This window comes from Physella acuta, unplaced genomic scaffold, assembly GCF_028476545.2.
Source record: "Physella acuta isolate Inbredline_101_S28 unplaced genomic scaffold, ASM2847654v3 ptg001504l, whole genome shotgun sequence".
In the NCBI taxonomy this organism is placed as follows: domain Eukaryota; kingdom Metazoa; phylum Mollusca; class Gastropoda; family Physidae; genus Physella; species Physella acuta.
Genome location: NW_026733019.1, coordinates 9,423 through 34,651, shown reverse-complemented (window position 1 = coordinate 34,651; position 25,229 = coordinate 9,423). Strand labels below are relative to the sequence as shown.

At 46.9% G+C, this 25,229-nt stretch overlaps 1 protein-coding gene across 1 annotated transcript; it reads left to right on the top strand.

Annotated features, from left to right (window-relative positions):
• Positions 1–7,694: 7,694 nt before the first annotated feature.
• LOC131928452 (uncharacterized) lies at positions 7,695–24,830 on the top strand. The gene is made up of 4 exons (XM_059284508.1): positions 7,695–9,001; positions 20,592–20,685; positions 21,943–22,086; positions 22,349–24,830. The coding sequence occupies exons 1-4, from the start codon at positions 7,699–7,701 to the stop codon at positions 22,380–22,382; spliced, it is 1,575 nt and encodes a 524-aa protein (XP_059140491.1). The 5' UTR covers positions 7,695–7,698; the 3' UTR covers positions 22,383–24,830.
• Positions 24,831–25,229: the final 399 nt, after the last annotated feature.

Below are 25,229 nucleotides of genomic sequence, written 5' to 3'. Positions count from 1 at the left end.
ATAATATTTCACATTGATCCGTTTAATATGTTTTAGCTATTTGCATGTATTTAATATTTTCTTTACGTTATGCGAAAGAGTAAAAACGGTGGCAACTATAATATAAATTTAAGTCGTTATATAAACAAACTCTACTCCATAACCAATTAAAAAACACTTCAATGAAAGTAAAAAGCACAACTTGTGGTGTGTTTACTTTTATGGTTCCAAAATCTATAGCGATGACGGAAGGAAGGAAGGAAGGAAGAAAAAACTGACACACTACCAGCCCGCTTATATTGTCTCATTTTATCTCTTTTTGTATTTTAACTATGTAATATTGTAAATTTGGAATATTATTTCTTTATTCCAAATCTTTGAATGCTATGTTACTGCTATGTGTTTACTGTGTTGGTGGTGTGTAGTCACTGTGTTGGTGGTGTGTAGTCACTGTGTTGGTGGTGTGTAGTCACTGTGTTGGTGGTGTGTAGTCACTGTGTTGGTGGTGTGTAGTCACTGTGTTGGTGGTGTGTAGTCACTGTGTTGGTGGTGTGTAGTCACTGTGTTGGTGGTGTGTAGTCACTGTGTTGGTGGTGTGTAGTCACTGTGTTGGTGGTGTGTAGTCACTGTGTTGGTGGTGTGTAGTCACTGTGTTGGTGGTGTGTAGTCACTGTGTTGGTGGTGTGTAGTCACTGCGCCGTGTATGAAGTGAGCAAGTGGTGCGAGTCACGTGCTCTGACGTCACGAGCTTCACCAGCTATCATCACCAGAGGCCGTCAATGACAAACGACTTAGGCCAACCAATCAGAGCCCTGGGATCTATTGACCACACCACGTGACACAGGTGGGACGTTTCTGGTGGCCTTTACAGCGTGTACATTTGACACTGTGTGTAAATCTGTTATGGTGTGTACATCTTTTTCGATGTGTACATACCATCACAACACCACAACCCCACAACCCCACAACCCCACAACCCCACACCATCACAACCCCACAACCCCACACCATCACAACCCCACACCATCACAACCCCACAACCCCACAACTCCACACCATCACAACCCCACAAACCCACACCATCACAATCCCACACCATCACAACCCCACAACCCCACACCATCACAACCACACACCATCACAACCCAACACCATCACAACCCCACAACCCCACACCATCACAACCCCACACCATCACAACCCCACACCATCACAACCCCACACCATCACAACCCCACAACCCCACACCATCACAACCCCACACCATCACAACCCCACAACCCCACAACCCCACACCATCACAACCCCACAACCCCACAACCCCACACCATCACAATCCCACAACCCCACACCATCACAACCCCACACCATCACAACCCCACAACCCCACAACCCCACAACCTCACACCATCACAACCCCACAACCCCACAACCCCACACAATCACAACCCAATACCATCACAACCCCACAACCCCACACCATCACAACCCCACAACCCCACAACCCCACAACCCCACACCATCACAACCCAATACCATCACAACCCCACAACCCCACACCATCACAACCACACAAACCCACACCATCACAACCCCACAACCCCACAACCCCACACCATCACAACCCCACAACCCCACAACCCCACACCATCACAGCCCCACAACCCCACACCATCACAACCCCACAACCCCACACCATCACAACCCCACAACCCCACAACCCCACAACCCCACACCATCACAACCCCACAACCCCACAACCCCACACCATCACAACCCCACAACCCCCCAACCCCACAACCCCACAACCCCACAACCCCACACCATCACAACCCCACAACCCCACACCATCACAACGCCACAACCCCACAACCCCACACCATCACAACCCCACAACCCCACAACCCCACACCATCACAACCCCGGAGTGGTCGAGTTCGTAAAGCTCATGTTTGCTAAACCGAAAAGTCTCGAGTTCGAACCCACGGGCAGATGAGGCTCGTTAGCTGGGGATAGCCACTCTTCTAGGAGAGACAACTCCAAATTTAAACAACTGCTGCCTTGTAGTTAGTTCTTGGTTGGACAAAGGCTATGGAAGCAAATCTAAAAAGAAAAGCAGGCTGAAATCGGAGTCAATGGCCTCAATGGCGCATAACCAGTTGACACGTAACGCTTAATTGTGTTGGAGGTGTGGTCGAGTCGGCAAAAAGCTCCTGGTTGATAAATTCGAAAAGTCTCGAGTTCAAACCCGCTGGCAGATAAATCTCGATCCCCTTCAACACTAATAATTAAGAACGAAGAAGAAGAAAAGAAGACAACCCCACACCATCACAACCCCACAACCCCACACCATCACAACCCCACAACCCCACACCATCACAACCCCACACCATCACAACCCCACAACCCCACACCATCACAACCCCACAACCCCACACCATCACAACCCCACAACCCCACACCATCACAACCCCACACCATCACAACCCCACACCATCACAACCCCACAACCCCACACCATCACAACCCCACACAATCACAACCCCACACCATCACAACCCCACAACCCCACACCATCACAACCCCACAACCCCACACCATCACAACCCCACACCATCACAACCCCACACCATCACAACCCCACACCATCACAACCCCACACCATCACAACCCCACAACCCCACAACCCCACACCATCACAACCCCACAACCCCACACCATCACAACCCCACACCATCACAACCCAACAACCCCACACCATCACAACCCCACACCATCACAACCTCACAACCCCACACCATCACAACCCCACACCATCACAACCCCACACAATCACAACCCCACAATCCCACACCATCACAACCCCACAACCCCACACCATCACAACCCCACACCATCACAACCCCACAACCCCACAACCCCACACCATCACAACCCCACACCATCACAACCCCACAACCCCACAACCCAACACCATCACAACCTCACACCATCACAACCCCACACCATCACAACCCTACAACCCCAAACCATCACAACCCCACACCATCACAACCCCACAACCCCACACCATCACAACCCCACACCATTACAACCCCATTCCATCACAACCCCACACCATCACAACCCAACACCATCACAACCCGACAACCCCACACCATCACAACCCCACACCATCACAACCCCACACCATCACAACCCCACAACCCCACACCATCACAACCCCACACCATCACAACCCCACACCATCACAACCCCACAACCCCACAACCCCACACCATCACAACCCAACAACCCCACACCATCACAACCCCACACCATCACAACCCCACAACCCCACACCATCACAACCCCACACCATCACAACCCCACACAATCACAACCCCACACCATCACAACCCCACACCATCACAACCCCACAACCCCTCACCATCACAACCCCACACCATCACAACCCCACAACCCCACACCATAACAATCCCACACCATCACAACCCCACACCATCACAACCCCACAACCCCACACCATCACAACCCCACACCATCACAACCCCACAACCCCACACAATCACAACCCCACAACCGCACACCATCACAACCCCACAACCCCACACCATCACAACCCCACAACCCCACACCATCACAACCCCACAACCCCACACCATCACAACCCCACACCATCACAACCCCACACCATCACAACCCCACACCATCACAACCCCACACCATCACAACCCCACACCATCACAACCCCACAACCCCACAACCCCACACCATCACAACCCCACAACCCCACACCATCACAACCCCACACCATCACAACCCCACAACCCCACACCATCACAATCCCACACCATCACAACCCCACAACCCCACACCATCACAAACCCACAACCCCACAACCCCACACCATCACAACCCCACACCATCACAACCCCACACCATCATAACCCCACAAGCCCACAACCCCACACCATCACAACCCCACAACCCCACACCATCACAACCCCACAACCCCACAACCCCACACCATCACAACCCCACACCATCATAACCCCACAAGCCCACAACCCCACACCATCACAACGCCACACCATCACAACCCCACACCATCACAACCCCACAACCCCACACCATCACAACCCTACAACCCCACAACCCCACACCATCACAACCCCACACCATCACAACCCCACAACCCCACACCATCACAACCCCACAACCCCACACCATCACAACCCCACACCATCACAACCCCACACCATCACAACCCCACACCATCACAACCGCACAACCCCACACCATCACAACCCCACAACCCCACAACCCCATAACCCCACAACCCCACACAATCACAACCCCACACCATCACAAACCCACACCATCACAACCCCACAACCCCACAACCCCACAACCCCACACCATCACAACCCCACACCATCACAACCCCACAACCCCACACCATCACAACCCCACAACCCCACACCATTACAACGCCACACCATCACAACCCCATACCATCACAACCCCACAACCCCACACCATCAAAACCCCACACCATCATCACCCCACACCATTACAACCCCATACCATCACAACCCCACACCATCACAACCCCACACCATCACAACCCGACAACCCCACACCATCACAACCCCACACCATCACAACCCCACACAATCACAACCCCACAACCCCACACCATCACAACCCCACACCATCACAACCCCACACCATCACAACCCCACAACCCCACACCACCACAACCCCACAACCCCACACCATCACAACCCCACACCATCACAACCCCACACCATCACAACCCCACACAATCACAACCCCACAACCCCACACAATCACAACCCCACACCATCACAACCCCACAACCCCACACCATCACAACCCCACAACCCCACACCATCACAACCCCACAACCCCACACCATCACAACCCCACAACCCCACACCATCACAACCCCACACCCCCACACCATCACAACCCCACACCATCACAACCCCACACCATCACAACCCCGCACCATCACAACCCCACACCATTACAACCCCACAACCCCACACCATCACAACCCCACAACCCCACACCATCACAACCCCACACCATCACAACCCCACAACCCCACACCATCACAATCCCACACCATCACAACCCCACAACCCCACACCATCACAAACCCACAACCCCACAACCCCACACCATCACAACCCCACACCATCACAACCCCACACCATCATAACCCCACAAGCCCACAACCCCACACCATCACAACCCCACAACCCCACACCATCACAACCCCACAACCCCACAACCCCACACCATCACAATCCCACACCATCATAACCCCACAAGCCCACAACCCCACACCATCACAACCCCACACCATCACAACCCCACACCATCACAACCCCACAACCCCACACCATCACAACCCCACAACCCCACACCATCACAACCCCACACCATCACAACCCCACACCATCACAACCCCACAACCCCACACCATCACAACCCCACAACCCCACAACCCCACAACCCCACACATCACAAACCAACACCATCACAACCCAATACCATCACAACCCCACAACCCCACACCATCACAACCCCACATCATCACAACCCCACAACCCCATACCATCACAACCCCACACCATCACAACCCCACAACCCCACAACCCCACACCATCACAACCCCACACCATCACAACCCCACACCATCACAACCCCACACCATCACAACCCCACAACCCCACACCATCACAACCCCACACCATCACAACCCCACACCATCACAACCCCACAACCCCACACCATCACAACCCCACACCATCACAACCCCACACCATCACAACCCCACACCATCACAACCCCACACCATCACAACCCCACAACCCCACACCATCACAACCCCACAACCCCACAACCCCACACCATCACAACCCCACACCATCACAACCCCACAACCCCACACCATCACAACCCCACACCATCACAACCCCACACCATCACAACCCCACAACCCCACACCATCACAACCCCACAACCCCACACCATCACAACCCCACACCATCACAACCCCACAACCCCACAACCCCACACCATCACAACCCCACAACCCCACACCATCACAACCCCACACCATCACAACCCCACACAATCACAACCCCACACCATCACAACCCCACAACCCCACACCATCACAACCCCACACCATCACAATCCCACAACCCCACACCATCACAACCCCACAACCCCACAGCCCCACACCATCACAATCCCACACCATCATAACCCCACAAGCCCACAACCCCACACCATCACAACCCCACACCATCACAACCCCACACCATCACAACCCCACAACCCCACACCATCACAACCCCACAACCCCACACCATCACAACCCCACACCATCACAACCCCACACCATCACAACCCCACAACCCCACACCATCACAACCCCACAACCCCACACCATCACAACCCCACAACCCCACAACCCCACAACCCCACACATCACAACCCAACACCATCACAACCCAATACCATCACAACCCCACAACCCCACACCATCACAACCCCACATCATCACAACCCCACAACCCCATACCATCACAACCCCACACCATCACAACCCCACAACCCCACACCATCACAACCCCACACCATCACAACCCCACACCATCACAACCCCACACCATCACAACCCCACAACCCCACACCATCACAACCCCACACCATCACAACCCCACAACCCCACACCATCACAACCCCACACCATCACAACCCCACACCATCACAACTCCACACCATCACAACCCCACACCATCACAACCCCACAACCCCACACCATCACAACCCCACAACCCCACAACCCCACACCATCACAACCCCACACCATCACAACCCCACAACCCCACACCATCACAACCCCACACCATCACAACCCCACACCATCACAACCCCACAACCCCACACCATCACAACCCCACAACCCCACACCATCACAACCCCACACCATTACAACCCCACAACCCCACAACCCCACACCATCACAACCCCACAACCCCACACCATCACAACCCCACACCATCACAACCCCACACCATCACAACCCCACACAATCACAACCCCACACCATCACAACCCCACAACCCCACACCATCACAACCCCACACCATCACAACCCCACAACCCCACAACCCCACAACCCCACAACCCCACACATCACAACCCCACACCATCACAACCCCACACCTCAAACAACTGCTCCCACTTTTTTGTTTAAAGACGTTTAGTGGGGTTTTTCTGCGTCTGTGTGTGTGTGTTTATGTGTGTGTTTATGTGTGTGTTTATGTGGGGGCGGAGGGCTTTTGAATGTACTTCTATCTGATTATATGTGATTGCACGTGAGTGGGTGAGACAGATTACGTGTGTGTGTGAGTGTGTGTGTGCGAGTGTAAAAGGACATGCCGTTGAAACCACAACATATAATTAATAATTAACCTCCGTGTTTTAAATTCCACCTTTTGTTTCCTGCTCCCCCCCCCCCCTTCTCCCCCGCCTGACAGCTCGCTCGTTGATTGGTCGGCTGTACGTCACGTGGAGTGGCAGGTCTGTAGTGGGCGGGGCTACAGTTCCCATTTTTACAGGAGAGAGCAGGGAGCGGGTCATTACTTACAGCCAGACACCAGAAAATTAATGGCCAACATGGCTTGTCTTACGCCGACACACACGGAAGATTCCGGCTTCAGTTTGCCGGCTGTCGGCCCGACAGACAGCAGCGAGTTCGTGTCTTCACCCCAGGGCGGATACCACCCAACCCAGGCCGGCTACCCCGCCGAACAACCCGGCTATCCAGCTGAGCAGCCCGGCTACCCAACAGAACAATCCGGTTACCCGACAGAACAATCCGGCTTCCGGCAGGATGAGAGCTACGATTACCGGGACGTGTTCTCCCAGCCGGGCGTCATCTGCTACGGCTACAATCCCGCGACCCACGGGACCCGCGGGTACCAAGACACCCGCAGCCAAACTTTCAGCTGCCCACGGACAGGCCAGAGTTACCCGGATCCGGCCGGTGACTTCCGGCAAACTCCCACCGGATGCTCGTCTATCGCTTCTTCCCCCCGTGGGTTCAGCGAAGAGACCGGCTGTAGGGCCGGACAGTTGGGTGACCGTCAGACCGGCTCTAGGCGCTGTAGCGATGATAGCGCCGATGAAGAAGACGAAAACACAACGAAGGGGGAGAGCGATGACGAGGATATCAAGCCCAAGTCATCACATGATACCAGCAACTATCATCAGGATACAAGCAACTATCATCAGGATACAAGCACTTATCATCAGGATACCAGCACTTATCATCAGGATACTTATCAGACACTGTCGGAGATGGCGTGTCGTGACGTCAGCTACAGCCATCAGGTCGTTGACCTGTCGCGTAGCTACGTCAGTTCTCCCCCCTTCCCCCCCATGGGCAGCCAGAATCATGAGCAGGCTCAGCCAGTACCCAGCCGATCCGTCTACTCATTGGACGACGCGCAGAGGGTCCTTGTAGGACCCAGATCTGTGCATGTCCTACAGGACCTGGGGCAGGAGGACTCGGCTGGTAACCATGGCAACCAGTACCGCTACGTGCAGCATCAGATTCCCGTGACTGTGGACGATGTTAAGGACGGCGCCATGACGCCCTGCATGACGCATGACTCCATGACGCATGACTCCATGACGCAGATCAACAGCCTGCACTACATGAGCAGCGGGTACCTTGGCCATGACATGTCCCCCGGGGTCCCCAGCAGACCCGCCTACACCCCCGACACGGCCTTGAACCTCATCCAACAGCATGACGTCACACGCCCCTATGGGGACGGGGCGAAGCACGGCTTGACCCAACTGACCGGAAGTCTGGACTACCCGGGATACAACGGCATCAAACCCCAGCTGGACGATGTCAGACCACACATCTACCCGTGGATGAAGAAGTCGCAGACTGGGAAATGTAAGTTCTTTAGTAGTCGTAGTAGTAGTAGTCGTAGTAGTCGTAGTAGTAGTAGTAGTATTAGTAGTAGTAGTAGTAGTAGTAGTCGTAGTAGTAGCAGTAGTACAGTAGCAGTAGTAGCAGTAGTAGTGGTCGCAGTGGTGTCGTCTAATTTAACATTTCTAATTTATTCATTTGTTGGCTAGATCAAGCATTAGAAATAAAAGCTCGTTAACTCTCTATAATTTTATTATTAGTATTATAACATTGGTTTTATAATAATAATATCCAGTTACATGAATTTATTATTATTATTATTATTATTATTATTATTATTATTATTATTATTATTATTATTATTATTATTATTATTATTATTATTATTATTATTATTATTATTATTATTATTATTATCATTACTACTATTACCATTAATTACTATTACTATTATTACTATTATTATTATTATTATTATTATTATTATTATTATTATTATTATTATTATTATTATTATTATTATTATTATTATTTTATTATTATTATTTTATTATTATTATTATTATATTTATTATTATTGATGTAATTCCAATTTTTATAATTGTCATCATTTAACAACCCTCAGTTCGCCAAAACATTAAATTCACTTTTCTAAGACACAAAAATTGAGACACAAATTGAGCCACACACATTGAGACACAAATTGAGACACAAATTGAGACACACAAATTGACTATCGCGTCGACTCAATTGACAGTACAAATGAAATGTGCCAGAGTTAAGAAGACGTGACATAAATTTGTCGCCGCTAATCTGTAAACAAACATTTTTTGTCAGCGGGAACTCAATTCTCTGGGTTTTTTTAGGCTTTAGGGAAACGCTTAGATACTGATCCGTCAAAGTTTGGTCTGTCAAAGTTTGGTCTGTCAAAGTTTGGTCTGTCAAAGCTTGGTCTGTCAATGTTTGGTCTGTCAAAGTTTGGTCTGTCAAAGTTTGGTCTGTCAAAGTTTGGTCTGTCAAAGTTTGGTCTGTCAAAGTTTGGTCTGTCAAAGTTTGGTCTGTCAAAGTTTGGTCTGTCAAAGTTTGGTCTGTCAAAGTTTGGTATGTCAAAGCTTGGTCTGTCAAAGCTTGGTCCGTCAAAGTTTGGTCTGTCAAAGTTTGGTCTGTCAAAGTTTGGTCTGTCAAAGTTTGGTCTGTCAAACTTTGGTATGTCAAAGTTTGGTCTGTCAAAGTTTGGTCTGTCAAAGTTTGGTCTGTCAAAGTTTGGTCTGTCAAAGTTTGGTCTGTCAAAGTTTGGTCTGTCAAAGTTTGGTCTGTCAAAGTTTGGTCTGTCAAAGTTTGGTCTGTCAAAGTTTGGTCTGTCAAAGTTTGGTATGTCAAAGCTTGGTCTGTCAAAGCTTGGTCCGTCAAAGTTTGGTCTGTCAAAGTTTGGTCTGTCAAAGTTTGGTCTGTCAAAGTTTGGTCTGTCAAACTTTGGTATGTCAAAGTTTGGTCTGTCAAAGTTTGGTCTGTCAAAGTTTGGTCTGTCAAAGTTTGGTCTGTCAAAACTTGGTCTATCATTTCAGTATTTTGTTGACGGCTCCGCTTGCTACTCTAACTTTTAATAATCTTGTTATTTTGTGAGGGTCAAGATTATTTAGAACGTGTTTAACGGCATCAACTGTTTGGTTGTATTATGTAGCACCAATGTTACATTTCTGTGTGACGTCACCCAATTTTAGCACCCCTTGGCCAACATTACGTCATAATTTCTATGAGTTACTTAATTCACAATGCATCAATCAAACTTTATTTAATAGAACCAAAGTTTAATATACACAAGGCCATTAATTAAGAAATTAAGGTTAATCATTATCTTAATCACCAAGGCCGCTATGGATGCTGATCACTTAATGAAGTAACAATCATTAGTCTAATTATACTGGTCTATACATTTACAAGTCCAAAGTCGTCAGTGAAGTTTGTTTATTGTAGGATATTTTCAGCTAGCCAATGAAAAAACATAACAAAGTTTGCCTTAGAAATGGCTGTCTGAAACTAACATTCCCACTAAGATGAAACGTTCGCGTGCAACATCTATTTTGTGTGCGCCGGGTTAGAAAAGATACAAGGATAAACCTAGTTTACAAAATGAATAAACACAGCTTATAGGAAACATTGGTGAATAGACACACAGCTTATAGGAAACATTGGTGAACAGACACACAGCTTATAGGAAACATTGGTGAACAGAGAACAGACACACAGCTTATAGGAAACATTGGTGAATAGACACACAGCTTATAGGAAACATTGGTGAACAGACACACAGCTTATAGGAAACATTGGTGAATAGACACACAGCTTATAGGAAACATTGGTGAACAGACACACAGCTTATAGGAAACATTGGTGAACAGACACACAGCTTATAGGAAACATTGGTGAACAGACACACAGCTTATAGGAAACATTGGTGAACAGACACACAGCTTATAGGAAACATTGGTGAACAGACACACAGCTTATAGGAAACATTGGTGAATAGACACACAGCTTATAGGAAACATTGGTGAATAGACACACAGCTTATAGGAAACATTGGTGAACAGACACACAGCTTATAGGAAACATTGGTGAACAGACACACAGCTTATAGGAAACATTGGTGAATAGACACACAGCTTATAGGAAACATTGGTGAATAGACACACAGCTTATAGGAAACATTGGTGAACAGACACACAGCTTATAGGAAACATTGGTGAACAGACACACAGCTTATAGGAAACATTGGTGAACAGACACACAGCTTATAGGAAACATTGGTGAACAGACACACAGCTTATAGGAAACATTGGTGAACAGACACACAGCTTATAGGAAACATTGGTGAACAGACACACAGCTTATAGGAAACATTGGTGAACAGACATACAGCTTATAGGAAACATTGGTGAATAGACACACAGCTTATAGGAAACATTGGTGAACAGACACACAGCTTATAGGAAACATTGGTGAATAGACACACAGCTTATAGGAAACATTGGTGAATAGACACACAGCTTATAGGAAACATTGGTGAATAGACACACAGCTTATAGGAAACATTGGTGAACAGACACACAGCTTATAGGAAACATTGGTGAATAGACACACAGCTTATAGGAAACATTGGTGAATATACACACAGCTTATAGGAAACATTGGTGAACAGACACACAGCTTATAGGAAACATTGGTGAATATACACACAGCTTATAGGAAACATTGGTGAACAGACACACAGCTTATAGGAAACATTGGTGAATTTTTAAAACATTTTTTTTACTTTCTCTTTTATACAGAGTAGGCCTATAGAGAAAGTATTGTAATCGTGCAAAAAAAAAATCGAGATTTTTTCAAATCTCGACGCTTTACACCTCGTTGAGTCGGAAAAACATAATTTTGCAATTTTGTCCGTATGTCTGTGTGTGTATGTGTGTGTGTGTGTGTGTGTGTGTATGTGTGTGTCTGTAAACACGATAACTTGAGTACCGTTATAGCTAGGTTGGTGAAATTTCAAATATAAGTATATTATAAAATTTGTAGATTCGTATAAACTTTTTAGCGATTTCCGTTAACTGGAAGTGGAACTTTTTCTACTTTCAATTTTTAAAAAGCCTATAACTTAAATACTATTTCAGATTGACCGGAAATTGTAATGTACGCTATTTCAAATTTCTCAAAAAAACGCATGTGAATTTATAAAGTACTAATAATATCCCGCACTATTATGCACATTTTGTTTGGCGTTCACTTGGTGTGCAATTTATTTTTCTAAGAGTTTATATTCTATTTTAAAAAGTTTAAGTAATCAATAAACCGGGAGTGATCTCCCCTAAACTTTCTCGAATATTCTTATAATAAATAACAGGGGATGGGAACCAGTGTTTCTTCCAGACTTTTTTCTCCGGGGGGGCACTTGAAATCTTCGGGGGGGCGGTAAACTTTCTTCGGGGGGGCGGACACTGTTAAAAGTATATATTTTCTATATAAATTATATAAATTTTATTTTGTTCGGGGGGGCGGTAAAAAATTTTCGGGGGGGCTTCGCCCCCCCGAAGAGATGCCTGGAAGAAACTCTGATGGGAACTCGGGTTATAGACATGATTTTTAATCCATTTTAAATACTTAAAGTTTTAAAAATAGAATAAAATCTCTTAGACAAATTAATTGCACACCAAGTGAACGCCAAATAAAAAAGCGCATAATAGTGCGCAATATTATTAGTACTTTTAAAATTTACATTAGTTTTTTGAGAAATCGGAAGTAGCGTAAATTACTACTTCCAGTCAACGGAATTTACTCAAAATTTAACAGAAGGTAGAGAATTAGATCTTTTACTTACATGTGAAATTTCATTTATCTATCTGAAATAGTACTCAAGTTATAGGCTTTTGAAAAATTCAAAGTAGGAAAAGTACCACTTCCGGTTATCGGAAATCGCTCAAAAGTTGATAAGGATCTACGATTTTGATAAAATACTTATATATGAAATTTCATCAACCTAGCTGTAACGGTACTCAAGTTATCGTGTTTACACATGGACAGACAGACAGACAGCCAGACACACAGACATACGGACAAGATTGCAAAATTATGTTTTTCCGTATCAGTGAGGTGTAAAACGTCGAGATTTGTAAAAATCTCGATTTTTTTTTTTTTTTTGCACGATTACAAGACTTTCTCTATACTTCGTATATACGAGAAAGTAAAAATGGATTTAAAATATTGTCTATATCCCGAGTTGCCATCCCCCGTAGTGTTTAGAAAGCTTAGGGGAGATCAGTCCCGGTTTATTTTATTTGTAATAGAGTTACTTAACTAAAATCTATTGCGCACCTAATGAACGCGCGTATAATAGTGCGGAATAGTTGGATAAGACTGCCTATTAATTTGGACACAATTTTAATTAATAAATAAAATATTAATTAGGCATCCAATTAACTCAAATGTAATTTCATATTACATTATCTTCATGTCTTGACCCACGTACCAACTATGAACCGTATCTGTCAGTTAGAAGTGCCCGAAATTTTGCTCGGGCGTTCCGATCTAGACTGATGACAGACAGAAGAATCAAGTTAAAGAAAAGATTGTAAAAATATAGACTAGTTTTAATCTTTAAAACCATAAAAAAAGAATTCATTAAAAAACGTTTTAATAACAAGCTTTTATGTAATAATGCACTAAAAAAGTAGAAAATAAATGATTATCTTTAAAATATAGAAATAACTAAATAGCTAAAAATCCGACACATTTAAAATAACATAGGCGCACACTGATTAAGAGACTTAAATGATTCCGTTAAAAACCCGGCTGTTCAATGGTCATTATGTATTTGTTTTTAAAAAAAAAGTAATTTGTATTTCTTTGACCGAGAAAATTGTATACATTTCAAAATGTACGTCCCGATAAGTAGGTCTAAATCAAATTTGAATGAAATAGTTCATTTTTTCATATTCTAAAATTGGAAGATGACGCCATTGGTGTTGTGTCCTTTCCGTAGTTTAAACATGTGGCATGTGATGTCATTGTTTATTGCATTCTTGTCACAACCATAAAATTAAATTAATTTTTTATGTAATAGTGCACTAAAAAGTAGAAAATAAATGATTTTCTTTACATATATAATAATATACTACTATTTAAATAACTATAAATAAAAGCGTGGGTCTCTTCCTAAATATTAGCAAAGGTATCAAATAGATAATAAAGTTACCCCCGCTTTTCTTTACAGTTATTGAAATAGTAGTGTATTATTATATATGTAAAGAAACATTCATTTTCTCCGTTTCAGTGCATTATTACGTAAAAGCTTGTTATTAAAACGGTTTTATTAAAAATATGGTTTTTAAGATCTAAAGTAGTCTATATTTTATGGTTTTAAAGATTAAAACCAGGACCTCTGTATATTTTATATCTAATGCAGTCCTTGTAGCTATATCCATATGTCGGTGTGTCCATATGTCGGTGTGTCGGTGTGTCCATATGTCGGTGTGTCCATATGTCGGTGTGTCGGTGTGTCCATATGTCTATATGTCGGTGTGTCCATATGTCGGTGTGTCCATATGTTGGTGTGTCTATATGCCGGTGTGTCCATATGTCAGTGTGTCCATATGTTGGTGTGTCTATATGTCGGTGTGTCCATGTGTCCATGTGTCGGTGTGTCCATGTGTCGGTGTGTCCATATGTCGGTGTTTCCATATGTCGGTGTGTCGGTGTGTCCATATGTCGGTGTGTCCATATGTCTATATGTCGGTGTGTCCATATGTCGGTGTGTCCATATGTCTATATGTCGGTGTGTCCATATGTCTATATGTCGGTGTGTCCATATGTCGGTGTGTCCATGTGTCGGTGTGTCTGTGTGCCAATATGTCGGTGTGTCCATATGTCGGTGTGTCTGTGTGCCAATATGTCGGTGTGTCCATATGTCGGTGTGTCTGTGTGCCAATATGTCGGTGTGTCCATATGTCGGTGTGTCCATATGTCTATATGTCGGTGTGTCCATATGTCGGTGTGTCCATATGTCGGTGTGTCTGTGTGCCAATATGTCGGTGTGTCCATATGTCGGTGTGTCTGTGTGCCAATATGTCGGTGTGTCCATATGTCGGTGTGTCTGTGTGCCAATATGTCGGTGTGTCCATATGTCGGTGTGTCCATATGTCTATATGTCGGTGTGTCCATATGTCGGTGTGTCCATATGTCGGTGTGTCTGTGTGCCAATATGTCGGTGTGTCCATATGTCGGTGTGTCTGTGTGTCAATATGTCGGTGTGTCCATATGTCGGTGTGTCCATGTATCGGTGTGTCCATGTATGTGTCTATGTATCCGTGTGTGTGTCCGTGTAGAATGTAGTCATTGGTCAGAAAAAACTTTAGCGACCCCTGGGGTATGTAGCCACGTTGTGTCGCAGCCCCCCCCCCCCAGCGGCTAGATACCAGCCCCCCCCCCAGCGGCTAGATACCAGCCCCCCCCCCAGCGGCTAGATACCAGCCCCCCCCCCCCACAGCGGCTAGATACCAGCCCCCCCCCAGCGGCTAGATACCAGCCCCCCCCCCCAGCGGCTAGATACCAGCCCCCCCCCCCCCCCAGCGGCTAGATACCAGCCCCCCCCCCCAGCGGCTAGATACCAGCCCCCCCCCACAGCGGCTAGATACCAGCCCCCCCCCCCCCCCAGCGGCTAGATACCAGCCCCCCCCCCACAGCGGCTAGATACCAGCCCCCCCCCCCCCCCAGCGGCTAGATACCAGCCCCTCTCCCTTACAACCCCCCCCCCCCAGCGGCTAGATACCAGCCCCTCTCCCTTACAACCCCCCCCCCCCAGCGGCTAGATACCAGCCCCTCTCCCTTACAACCCCCCCCCCCCCCAGCGGCTAGATACCAGCCCCTCTCCCTTACAACCCCCCTCCCCCCCAGCGGCTAGATACCAGCCCCTCTCCCTTACAACCCCCCCCCCCCCCCCAGCGGCTAGATACCAGCCCCTCTCCCTTACAACCCCCCCCCCAGCGGCTAGATACCAGCCCCTCTCCCTTACTAAACACCCCCCCCCCCAGCGGCTAGATACCAGCCCCTCTCCCTTACAACCCCCCCCCCAGCGGCTAGATACCAGCCCCTCTCCCTTACAACCCCCCCCCCAGCGGCTAGATACCAGCCCCTCTCCCTTACAACCCCCCCCCCCAGCGGCTAGATACCAGCCCCTCTCCCTTACAACCCCCCCCCCCCCCAGCGGCTAGATACCAGCCCCTCTCCCTTACAACCCCCCCCCCCAGCGGCTAGATACCAGCCCCTCTCCCTTACAACCCCCCCCCCCCCACAGCGGCTAGATACCAGCCCCTCTCCCTTACAACCCCCCCCCCCCAGCGGCTAGATACCAGCCCCTCTCCCTTACAACCCCCCCCCCAGCGGCTAGATACCAGCCCCTCTCCCTTACAACCCCCCCCCCAGCGGCTAGATACCAGCCCCTCTCCCTTACAACCCCCCCCCCCCAGCGGCTAGATACCAGCCCCTCTCCCTTACAACCCCCCCCCCCCCCCAGCGGCTAGATACCAGCCCCTCTCCCTTACAACCCCCCCCCCAGCGGCTAGATACCAGCCCCTCTCCCTTACAACCCCCCCCCACAGCGGCTAGATACCAACCCCTCTCCCTTACTAAACACCCCCCCCCCCCCCCCGGCCAGTGGGAGCAGCCGAGATTCCCACAGACCCGCGTGTTGACACAACGATTCCAGCACGTCATCACCTGCCTAGTGACAACAACATTTGTGCTGCAGCGGCAACAGTCATGTTGGCTTACCTGACTCTAAGTCACAGTCAAGTTGACTTACCTGACTCTAAGTCACAGTTATGTTGACTTACCAGTCACTCACCTGTACGTCACAGTCATGTTGACTTACCAGACTCTAAGTCACAGTCAAGTTGACTTACCAGACTCTAAGTCACAGTCAAGTTGACTTACCAGTCACTCACCTGTACGTCACAGTCATGTCCTCTCATTAGAGTTGTCGCAGTTTACAGTTTTATCAGACCACTCACTCCTACCATCCAGTACCTACCATCCAGTACCTACCATCCAGTACCTACCATCCTGTACCTATCATCCAGTACCTACCATCCAGTACTTACCATCCAGTACCTACCATCCAGTACCTACCATCCTGTACCTATCATCCAGTACCTACCATCCAGTACTTAACATCCAGTACTTACCATCCAGTACCTACCATCCAGTACCTACCATCCTGTACCTATCATCCAGTACCTACCATCCAGTACTTAACATCCAGTACTTACCATTAGTACCTACCATCATATTACCTACCATACATTTGTAAGAAATATATTTGATACAAGTTGAACTTTGTGTTTGGGGTTTTAAACATGTGCTTCTGTTTGTGACATATTTATAAACTTCAAAAGCATTGAAGTTCGCAATAATTATCATAATTTATCTCCTTAAGTAAAACTACCATAACATTATTGTACACAACTGCCTCAAATTGTGTTACATGTGTATTTGAATACCCGGTATAACGAATAATTTCAAAAGAAATGTAGGTGCATTATGGTGTTTTGTATGTTTTTGTAAGTCCACATTATTGCGTCAATTACAGACTAGAGAATAGCAAATCATTTTGACTATTTCTTTTTTCCGTTTTACGCAAAATTAAAGTTCGCATTAAAAACTTAGATGAAAGCTAAGTTTAAACATTCTTTTACATTCTACTAAATTCTGTTAAATCTTATATGTACACGGAATTAAAACTTATATACTTCAGACTAAACAATTGTACGTGTGTTATAAATACTGGCATACGAATACAACTTATGCACATATATCTAATTGTTTAGCCTGCATTACATTTAATTAATCGTTTTCTGTTTCTGAATATTTAACCATAAAAGTAGTAACAAAGTCCATGCAAATACACATTTGTGACTTTTTCCTGTGACTTTTTAAAATAATCCATTTCAGTGCCCTCTTGTCCGACCATCATGCCCTGAAGGCTATCAATGTTGACGGGAATCACGTGATGCCCCATTAACTCACGGCCAACATGTTCTGAGTGCACAAGGGGTGGGGGGGGGGGAGAGTGGGGCACATAACTCCTAGTTCACACCTGTAATTAAAAATTAGTTGTTAATTAGCTTTTAGACCGCAGTTAATTAAGCTAGTGTCTCTATCAGCTCCATCGTCGCTGTTATGTGTGGGTGGGGGAGCTGTCGGGGGTGGGGGTGGGGGAGAGGATGGGGCTGGATATTCAGCGGATGTGTCACATTCTAATCTGTGTGGTTGTGTGGGTCAGTTCAATGTGTAGATGTGTGGGTGGTGGGGGAGTTAGTTTAATGTGTGGCTGTGTGTGGGGGAGTTAGTTTAATGTGTGGCTGTGTGTGAGGGGGTGGTTGACAAACCGTCCAACACAGCAACATAAAGCCACACGACAACCGCGGGAAGTCTGCAGGAATTATCTCCCCATAAACATGTCAGGGGTGAAAGCTGGTGGCCGCCACGGTGATGGAAGGGGGGGGGGGGGCAGTGACAATGTGATACCGTGGAAGGGGGGGGGCAGTGACAATGTGATACCATGGAAGGGGGGGGGAGCAGTGACAATGTGATACCGTGGAAAGGGGGGGGGGCAGTGACAATGTCATACCGTGGAAGGTGGGGGGGAGCAGTGACAATGTGATACCGTGGAAGGGGAGGGGGGCAGTGACAATGTGATACCGTGGAAAGGGGGGGGGGGCAGTGACAATGTCATACCGTGGAAAGGGGGGGGGGGCAGTGACAATGTCATACCGTGGAAGGGGGGGGGGAGCAGTGACAATGTGATACCGTGGAAGGGGGGGGGGGCAGTGACAATGTGATACCGTGGAAGGGGGGGGGGCAGTGACAATGTGATACCGTGGAAGGGGGGGCAGTGACACTGTGATACCGTGGAAGGGGGGGGCAGTGACAATGTGATACCGTGGAAGGGGGGCAGTGACACTGTGATACCGTGGAAGGGGGGGCAGTGACAATGTGATACCGTGGAAGGGGGGGGGAGCAGTGACAATGTGATACCGTGGAAGGGGGGGCAGTGACAATGTGATACCGTGGAAGGGGGGGCAGTGACAATGTGATACCGTGGAAGGGGGGGGGAGCAGTGACAATGTGATACCGTGGAAGGGGGGGGAGCAGTGACAATGTGATACCGTGGAAGGGGGGGCAGTGACAATGTGATACCGTGGAAGGGGGGGGGGAGCAGTGACAATGTGATACCGTGGAAGGGGGGGGCAGTGACAATGTGATACCGTTCATTGGACGGAAACATAGGTCCGCTAACACTTCACAGGTCCTAATACTGATGGTTAGCTTTAGAATAATATTGAAAAAAAAATTGGCTTTACCGAGATTTGAACTCGGGTCGTTGAATTCAAAATTACAGTTTCAAATGTGGCAGCTTATCATTGTCAGGAGGCATAGTGGGGTTGTAGTTTTACAATGTCAGGGGTCGTGGTAGGGTCGTAGTGGGGTCGTAGTTTTACGTGTCAGGGCTCGTAATTTTACAATATCAAGGGTCGTAGTAGGATCCTAGTGGGGTCGTAGTTTTACAATATCGAAAACCAAATCGGAACCTTTTCATCACCATACGAATTACATAACACTGACTAAATTATACATTGTAGTCAATTAAAGACATGACGCACATCCCTGACACACCTGCCGATCCGCCTGCCGACACACCTGATCCACCTGCCGACCCACCTGCCGACCCACCTGACCCACCTGCCGACACACCTCACCCACCTGCCGACACACCTGCCGACACGCCTGACCCACCTGCCGACACACCTGACCCACCTGCCGACACACCTGACCCACCTGCCGACACACCTGACCCACCTGCCGACACACCTAACCCACCTGCCTACACACCTAACCCACATGCCGACACACCTGACCCACCTGCCGACACACCTGACCCACCTGCCGACACACCTGACCCACCTGCCGACCCACCTGCCGACACACCTAAACCACCTGCCGAAACACCTGACCCACCTGCCGACCCACCTGCCGACCCACCTGAGTCTCCCCTCTACCTCCACAGCCACATCAACGTGTGTCAGTGAGTCTAAGAGAAACAGGACAGCATACACCAGACAGCAGATCTTGGAGCTGGAGAAGGAGTTCCACTTTAACAGGTCAGCTCATGACATACATATGTACATGACATACACAGGTCAGGCTCATGACATACATATGTACATGACATACACAGGTCAGGCTCATGACATACATATGTACATGACATACACATGTCAGGCTCATGACATACATATGTACATGACATACATATGTCAGGCTCATGACATACATATGTACATGACATACACATGTCAGGCTCATGACATACATATGTACATGACATACGCATGTCAGGCTCATGACATACATATGTACATCACATACATATGTCAGGCTCATGACATACATATGTACATGACATACACATGTCAGGCTCATGACATACATATGTACATGACATACATATGTCAGGCTCATGACATACATATGTACATGACATACACATGTCAGGCTCATGACATACATATGTACATGACATACATATGTCAGGCTCATGACATACATATGTCAGGCTCATGACATACATATGTACATGACATACATATGTCAGGCTCATGACATACACATGTCAGGCTCATGACATACATATGTACATGACATACACATGTCAGGCTCATGACATACATATGTCAGGCTCATGACATACACATGTCAGGCTCATGATATACATATGTCAGGCTCATGACATACATATGTACATGACATACATATGTACATGACATACACAGGTCAGCTTATGACATACATATGTACATGACATACACATGTCAGGCTCATGACATACACATGTCAGGATCATGACATACATATGTACATGACATACATATGTCACAGTCATGACATACATATGTCAGGCTCCTGACATACACATGTCAGGCTCATGACATACATATGTACATGACATATACATGTCAGGCTCATGACATGATCTGGCTGACCCTCTACCCTACCCAGACAATTATTGATGTACTCATAGCTTCACGTGGCCCGGGTCTAAGACGTTAATCCCCCCCCCCCCAGGTTACTTTTAACTTACCTACCCTTCTCCCTCAAATCTGTTGAATGCGTCAATTAGACTCCATCCACCCCACCCACCCCGTCGATGCGACCCGACCCGACCCAGCCCACCCCATACCTCTCCCCCCCCCCCCCCGGTAAGATTTACAAATAGGTTGATGGTGGGGGTGTGGGTGATATAAATACATGGGTTATGGCTCGTGTAGTGATGTCATCATAGTTATGCTGGGAGGGGGGGATACTCCTCCAACTGCCTCCTTCTTGTAACCTTAACCTTGACCTTGTTTGACCCCCAGGTATCTGACGCGGCGTCGCAGGATCGAGATCGCCCACACCCTGACCCTCTCTGAGCGTCAGATCAAGATCTGGTTCCAGAACAGGAGGATGAAGTGGAAGAAAGAACACAAGCAGCCCAACACCAAGTCTCGTCTGTTGGAGGGGTGAGTAGCACGGAGACTGGCGGGAAGGCTGGCGGGCAGGCTGGCGTACAGGCTAATTTACTGTTCAGCCGGCAGGTTGATCTCAATCCACTGTTGTGCCGCCAATATCTAACAATAAGACCGTCAATGACGCCAATATCTAACAATAAGACCGTCAATGACGCCAATATCTAACAATAAGACCGTCAATGACGCCAATATCTAACAATAAGACCGTCAATGACGCCAATAACACGTGTTTGATTATCTTTCCTTTTTCCAGGTACAACGATTGGATGACCCCGAGTGACACGTGATGCTTGACCCCGCCCACCCACGTGACACGAAACTAACGCTTATTTCGTCATGCCAACAACCGGCACTCATTGGAAACACTCGGGCTACCGGTTAAATGTCATATTTCCGGTCAAAGTCCACATTTCCGGTGCTCTCAAAAAGTAATGAATTCCACTGAGACAATACCATGTGATTATTTGATGTGAAATGTGATTAAATTATGCAAATATTTTCTAATTCTACCTTGGACCCAAGGTCACGTGACAAGGAGACGACCCAAGGTCACGTAGCAAGGAGACGACCCAAGGTCACGTGACAAGGAGACGACCCAAGGTCACGTGACAAGGAGACGACCCAAGGTCACGTAACAAGGAGACGACCCAAGGTCACGTGACAAGGAGACGACCCAAGGTCACGTAACAAGGAGACGACCCAAGGTCACGTGACAAGGAGACGACCCAAGGTCACGTAACAAGGAGACGACCCAAGGTCACGTGACAAGGAGACGACCCAAGGTCACGTGACAAGGAGACGACCCAAGGTCACGTAACAAGGAGACGACCCAAGGTCACGTAGCAAGGAGACGACCCAAGGTCACGTACCAAGGACGCGACCCAAATTGACGCTGTGACGTTCTGGACCCCTGTGACGTCAAACTTTGTTTACTGTTTTTGTTGCGTGTTAAAAACATGGAATAGTCTGCTGATGGAGACGTCACTTCCGGTGTAGACGTTCCCACGTGACCTCAGTGTCAACGTGAGATGACGTCACAAGAGATGACGTCACTGCCGACGTCCTCTAGCAAACGGCTAGCTCGTCCAGCAGGTGTTGTCCACACACCCACACACCCACACACTAGCCGACATACACACTCACTGACACACACACACACACACACACACACGACACCCTTTGACCCAGATACGGTCCCCACAAAAACAAGTCCTACACAAAAAATGTTTTCGAGACCCGTGTGTGTGTGTGTGTGAAAGAGACAGGAAGTGTGTGTGTGTCTGCGTGTTGCTGTGTGGCTTTGTGGGTGTGTGTGTGTGTGTGTTGCAAAACTCATACAAAAAATTCCTGGATTTAAAAAAGCTTTAAATACATTTTTAGTCCTTTTTCCTCGATTACCTTTTTCCTCGATTACCTTTTCCTCGATTACCTTTTCCTCGATTACCTTTTCCTCGATTACCTTTTTCCTCTTGAGCAAGGGGGTGTAGGTGGGAGAGATGGAAGCTAAATTTAGATCAGCGTCAAAACATTTGGGATGGAGCTGACTAGTTAGATGAACGGAAAAAAAGTCACAGAAAAAAGTCACATAGAAAAGTTTTACTGTAGTAAAAAGTCAGAAAATAGAAAAATAAGTTAGAAATGTGTATTAAGAAATAATTTTATAACGTTTTGAGAATTGTAAAAAAATTTGGGTATTTATCGTATGAAACATAAAAGTATTATCAAATTTCATGTAAATACACATTTGTGACCGTTTTCCTGTGACTTTTCCTGTTACTTTTTTCCTGTGACCTTTTTCCTGTGACTTTTTTCCTGTGAGTTTTTCCTCCAATCGACTGGTACAGCATACATCGAAAGAGCCGCAACAACCTCTAGGGCCCGCGTCATAACGCTCCCCCCCCCCCCCACTATTCGGCCACATTGACTAGTTCTATCGCCAAAAAAAAACAAAACATTCACATGTTTGCTAATCTTTCACAATAGATCGTGTAGTGTTAGATTCAGTTGGTCAAGTATGTGTCTATATTGTTTTAGATGGGGAGGGGAAGGGGGGGGGGGGTCAATGGGTCAAGACGTCACCAATATATGCAAATATTTTTTGTGCTTGAGGGACATTTTTATTTTAAATATGTACAGAAATAATAAATGTATGTACATAAGTATGTTCTACACATACATACATAGTTATTATACACACATACATACATACATAGTTCTTATACATTTATATGTATATAGTTGAAATGTGATACATACATTCAGACATTGATCTTATATACAGATCCATATGTATTTGTTACACACACACACACACACACACACACAGATGTTCCATTGCATTATGTAGACACGGGGCAGTGTAGGTGTTGATTTCACATTTACACAATTACACAATTACATAATTACATAATAAACTAAATTATTGATAAGCATTCCACGTCAGAAACTAACTGGAAAATGTTCGCAGCTTTAAGGAAAATACTTGGATTTCTTTTTGTCGTGGGAATTTTTGTCTTATTTCAAGGGTTTTATATCTGGATGATGTTATATAAGGATGATGTTATATATGGATGATGTTTTATATGGATGATGTTATATATGGATGATGTTTACCTGAATGATGTTTTTATCCTAATCATTTTGTTATTTGGATGAAAAATATTTATCCCATCGTTAAAGTTTCATGAGGATAATGTTCATGTTTTAGGATAAATTATTGAAGAATAAAACAGATTAATGAGGCACTCGTTATGAAACTTATTTTTTGTTTTTGTTGATGGCCAGTTTGTGTCTGTATCTTGGCCATTGGGCCATCAAAAGAGGAAAATCTTGGCCACTAAATGGTAACGTGTAGCTATTTAAATACTGTCAAGGTCGCTGCACTGTTTTGTTTCCAGCATATTCTAGCCTGTCTGAGGAAGACGTATGGCCGAAACAGATTTGTCAGACATAGTACAGAGATCACGCCGCCCGCCCCTCCCTCCCTCTCCCCACAAAACCTGCCCCACCCCCACAAGACCTGCGGAGCGCCGGATGAAGATATCAGGGGCAAAGAACTGACGTCCCTCTGTCATCAACTTGTCCAGTCCATCAGGGTTAGACTAAATGTTTAGACAGTCAGTCTACACAGCCAA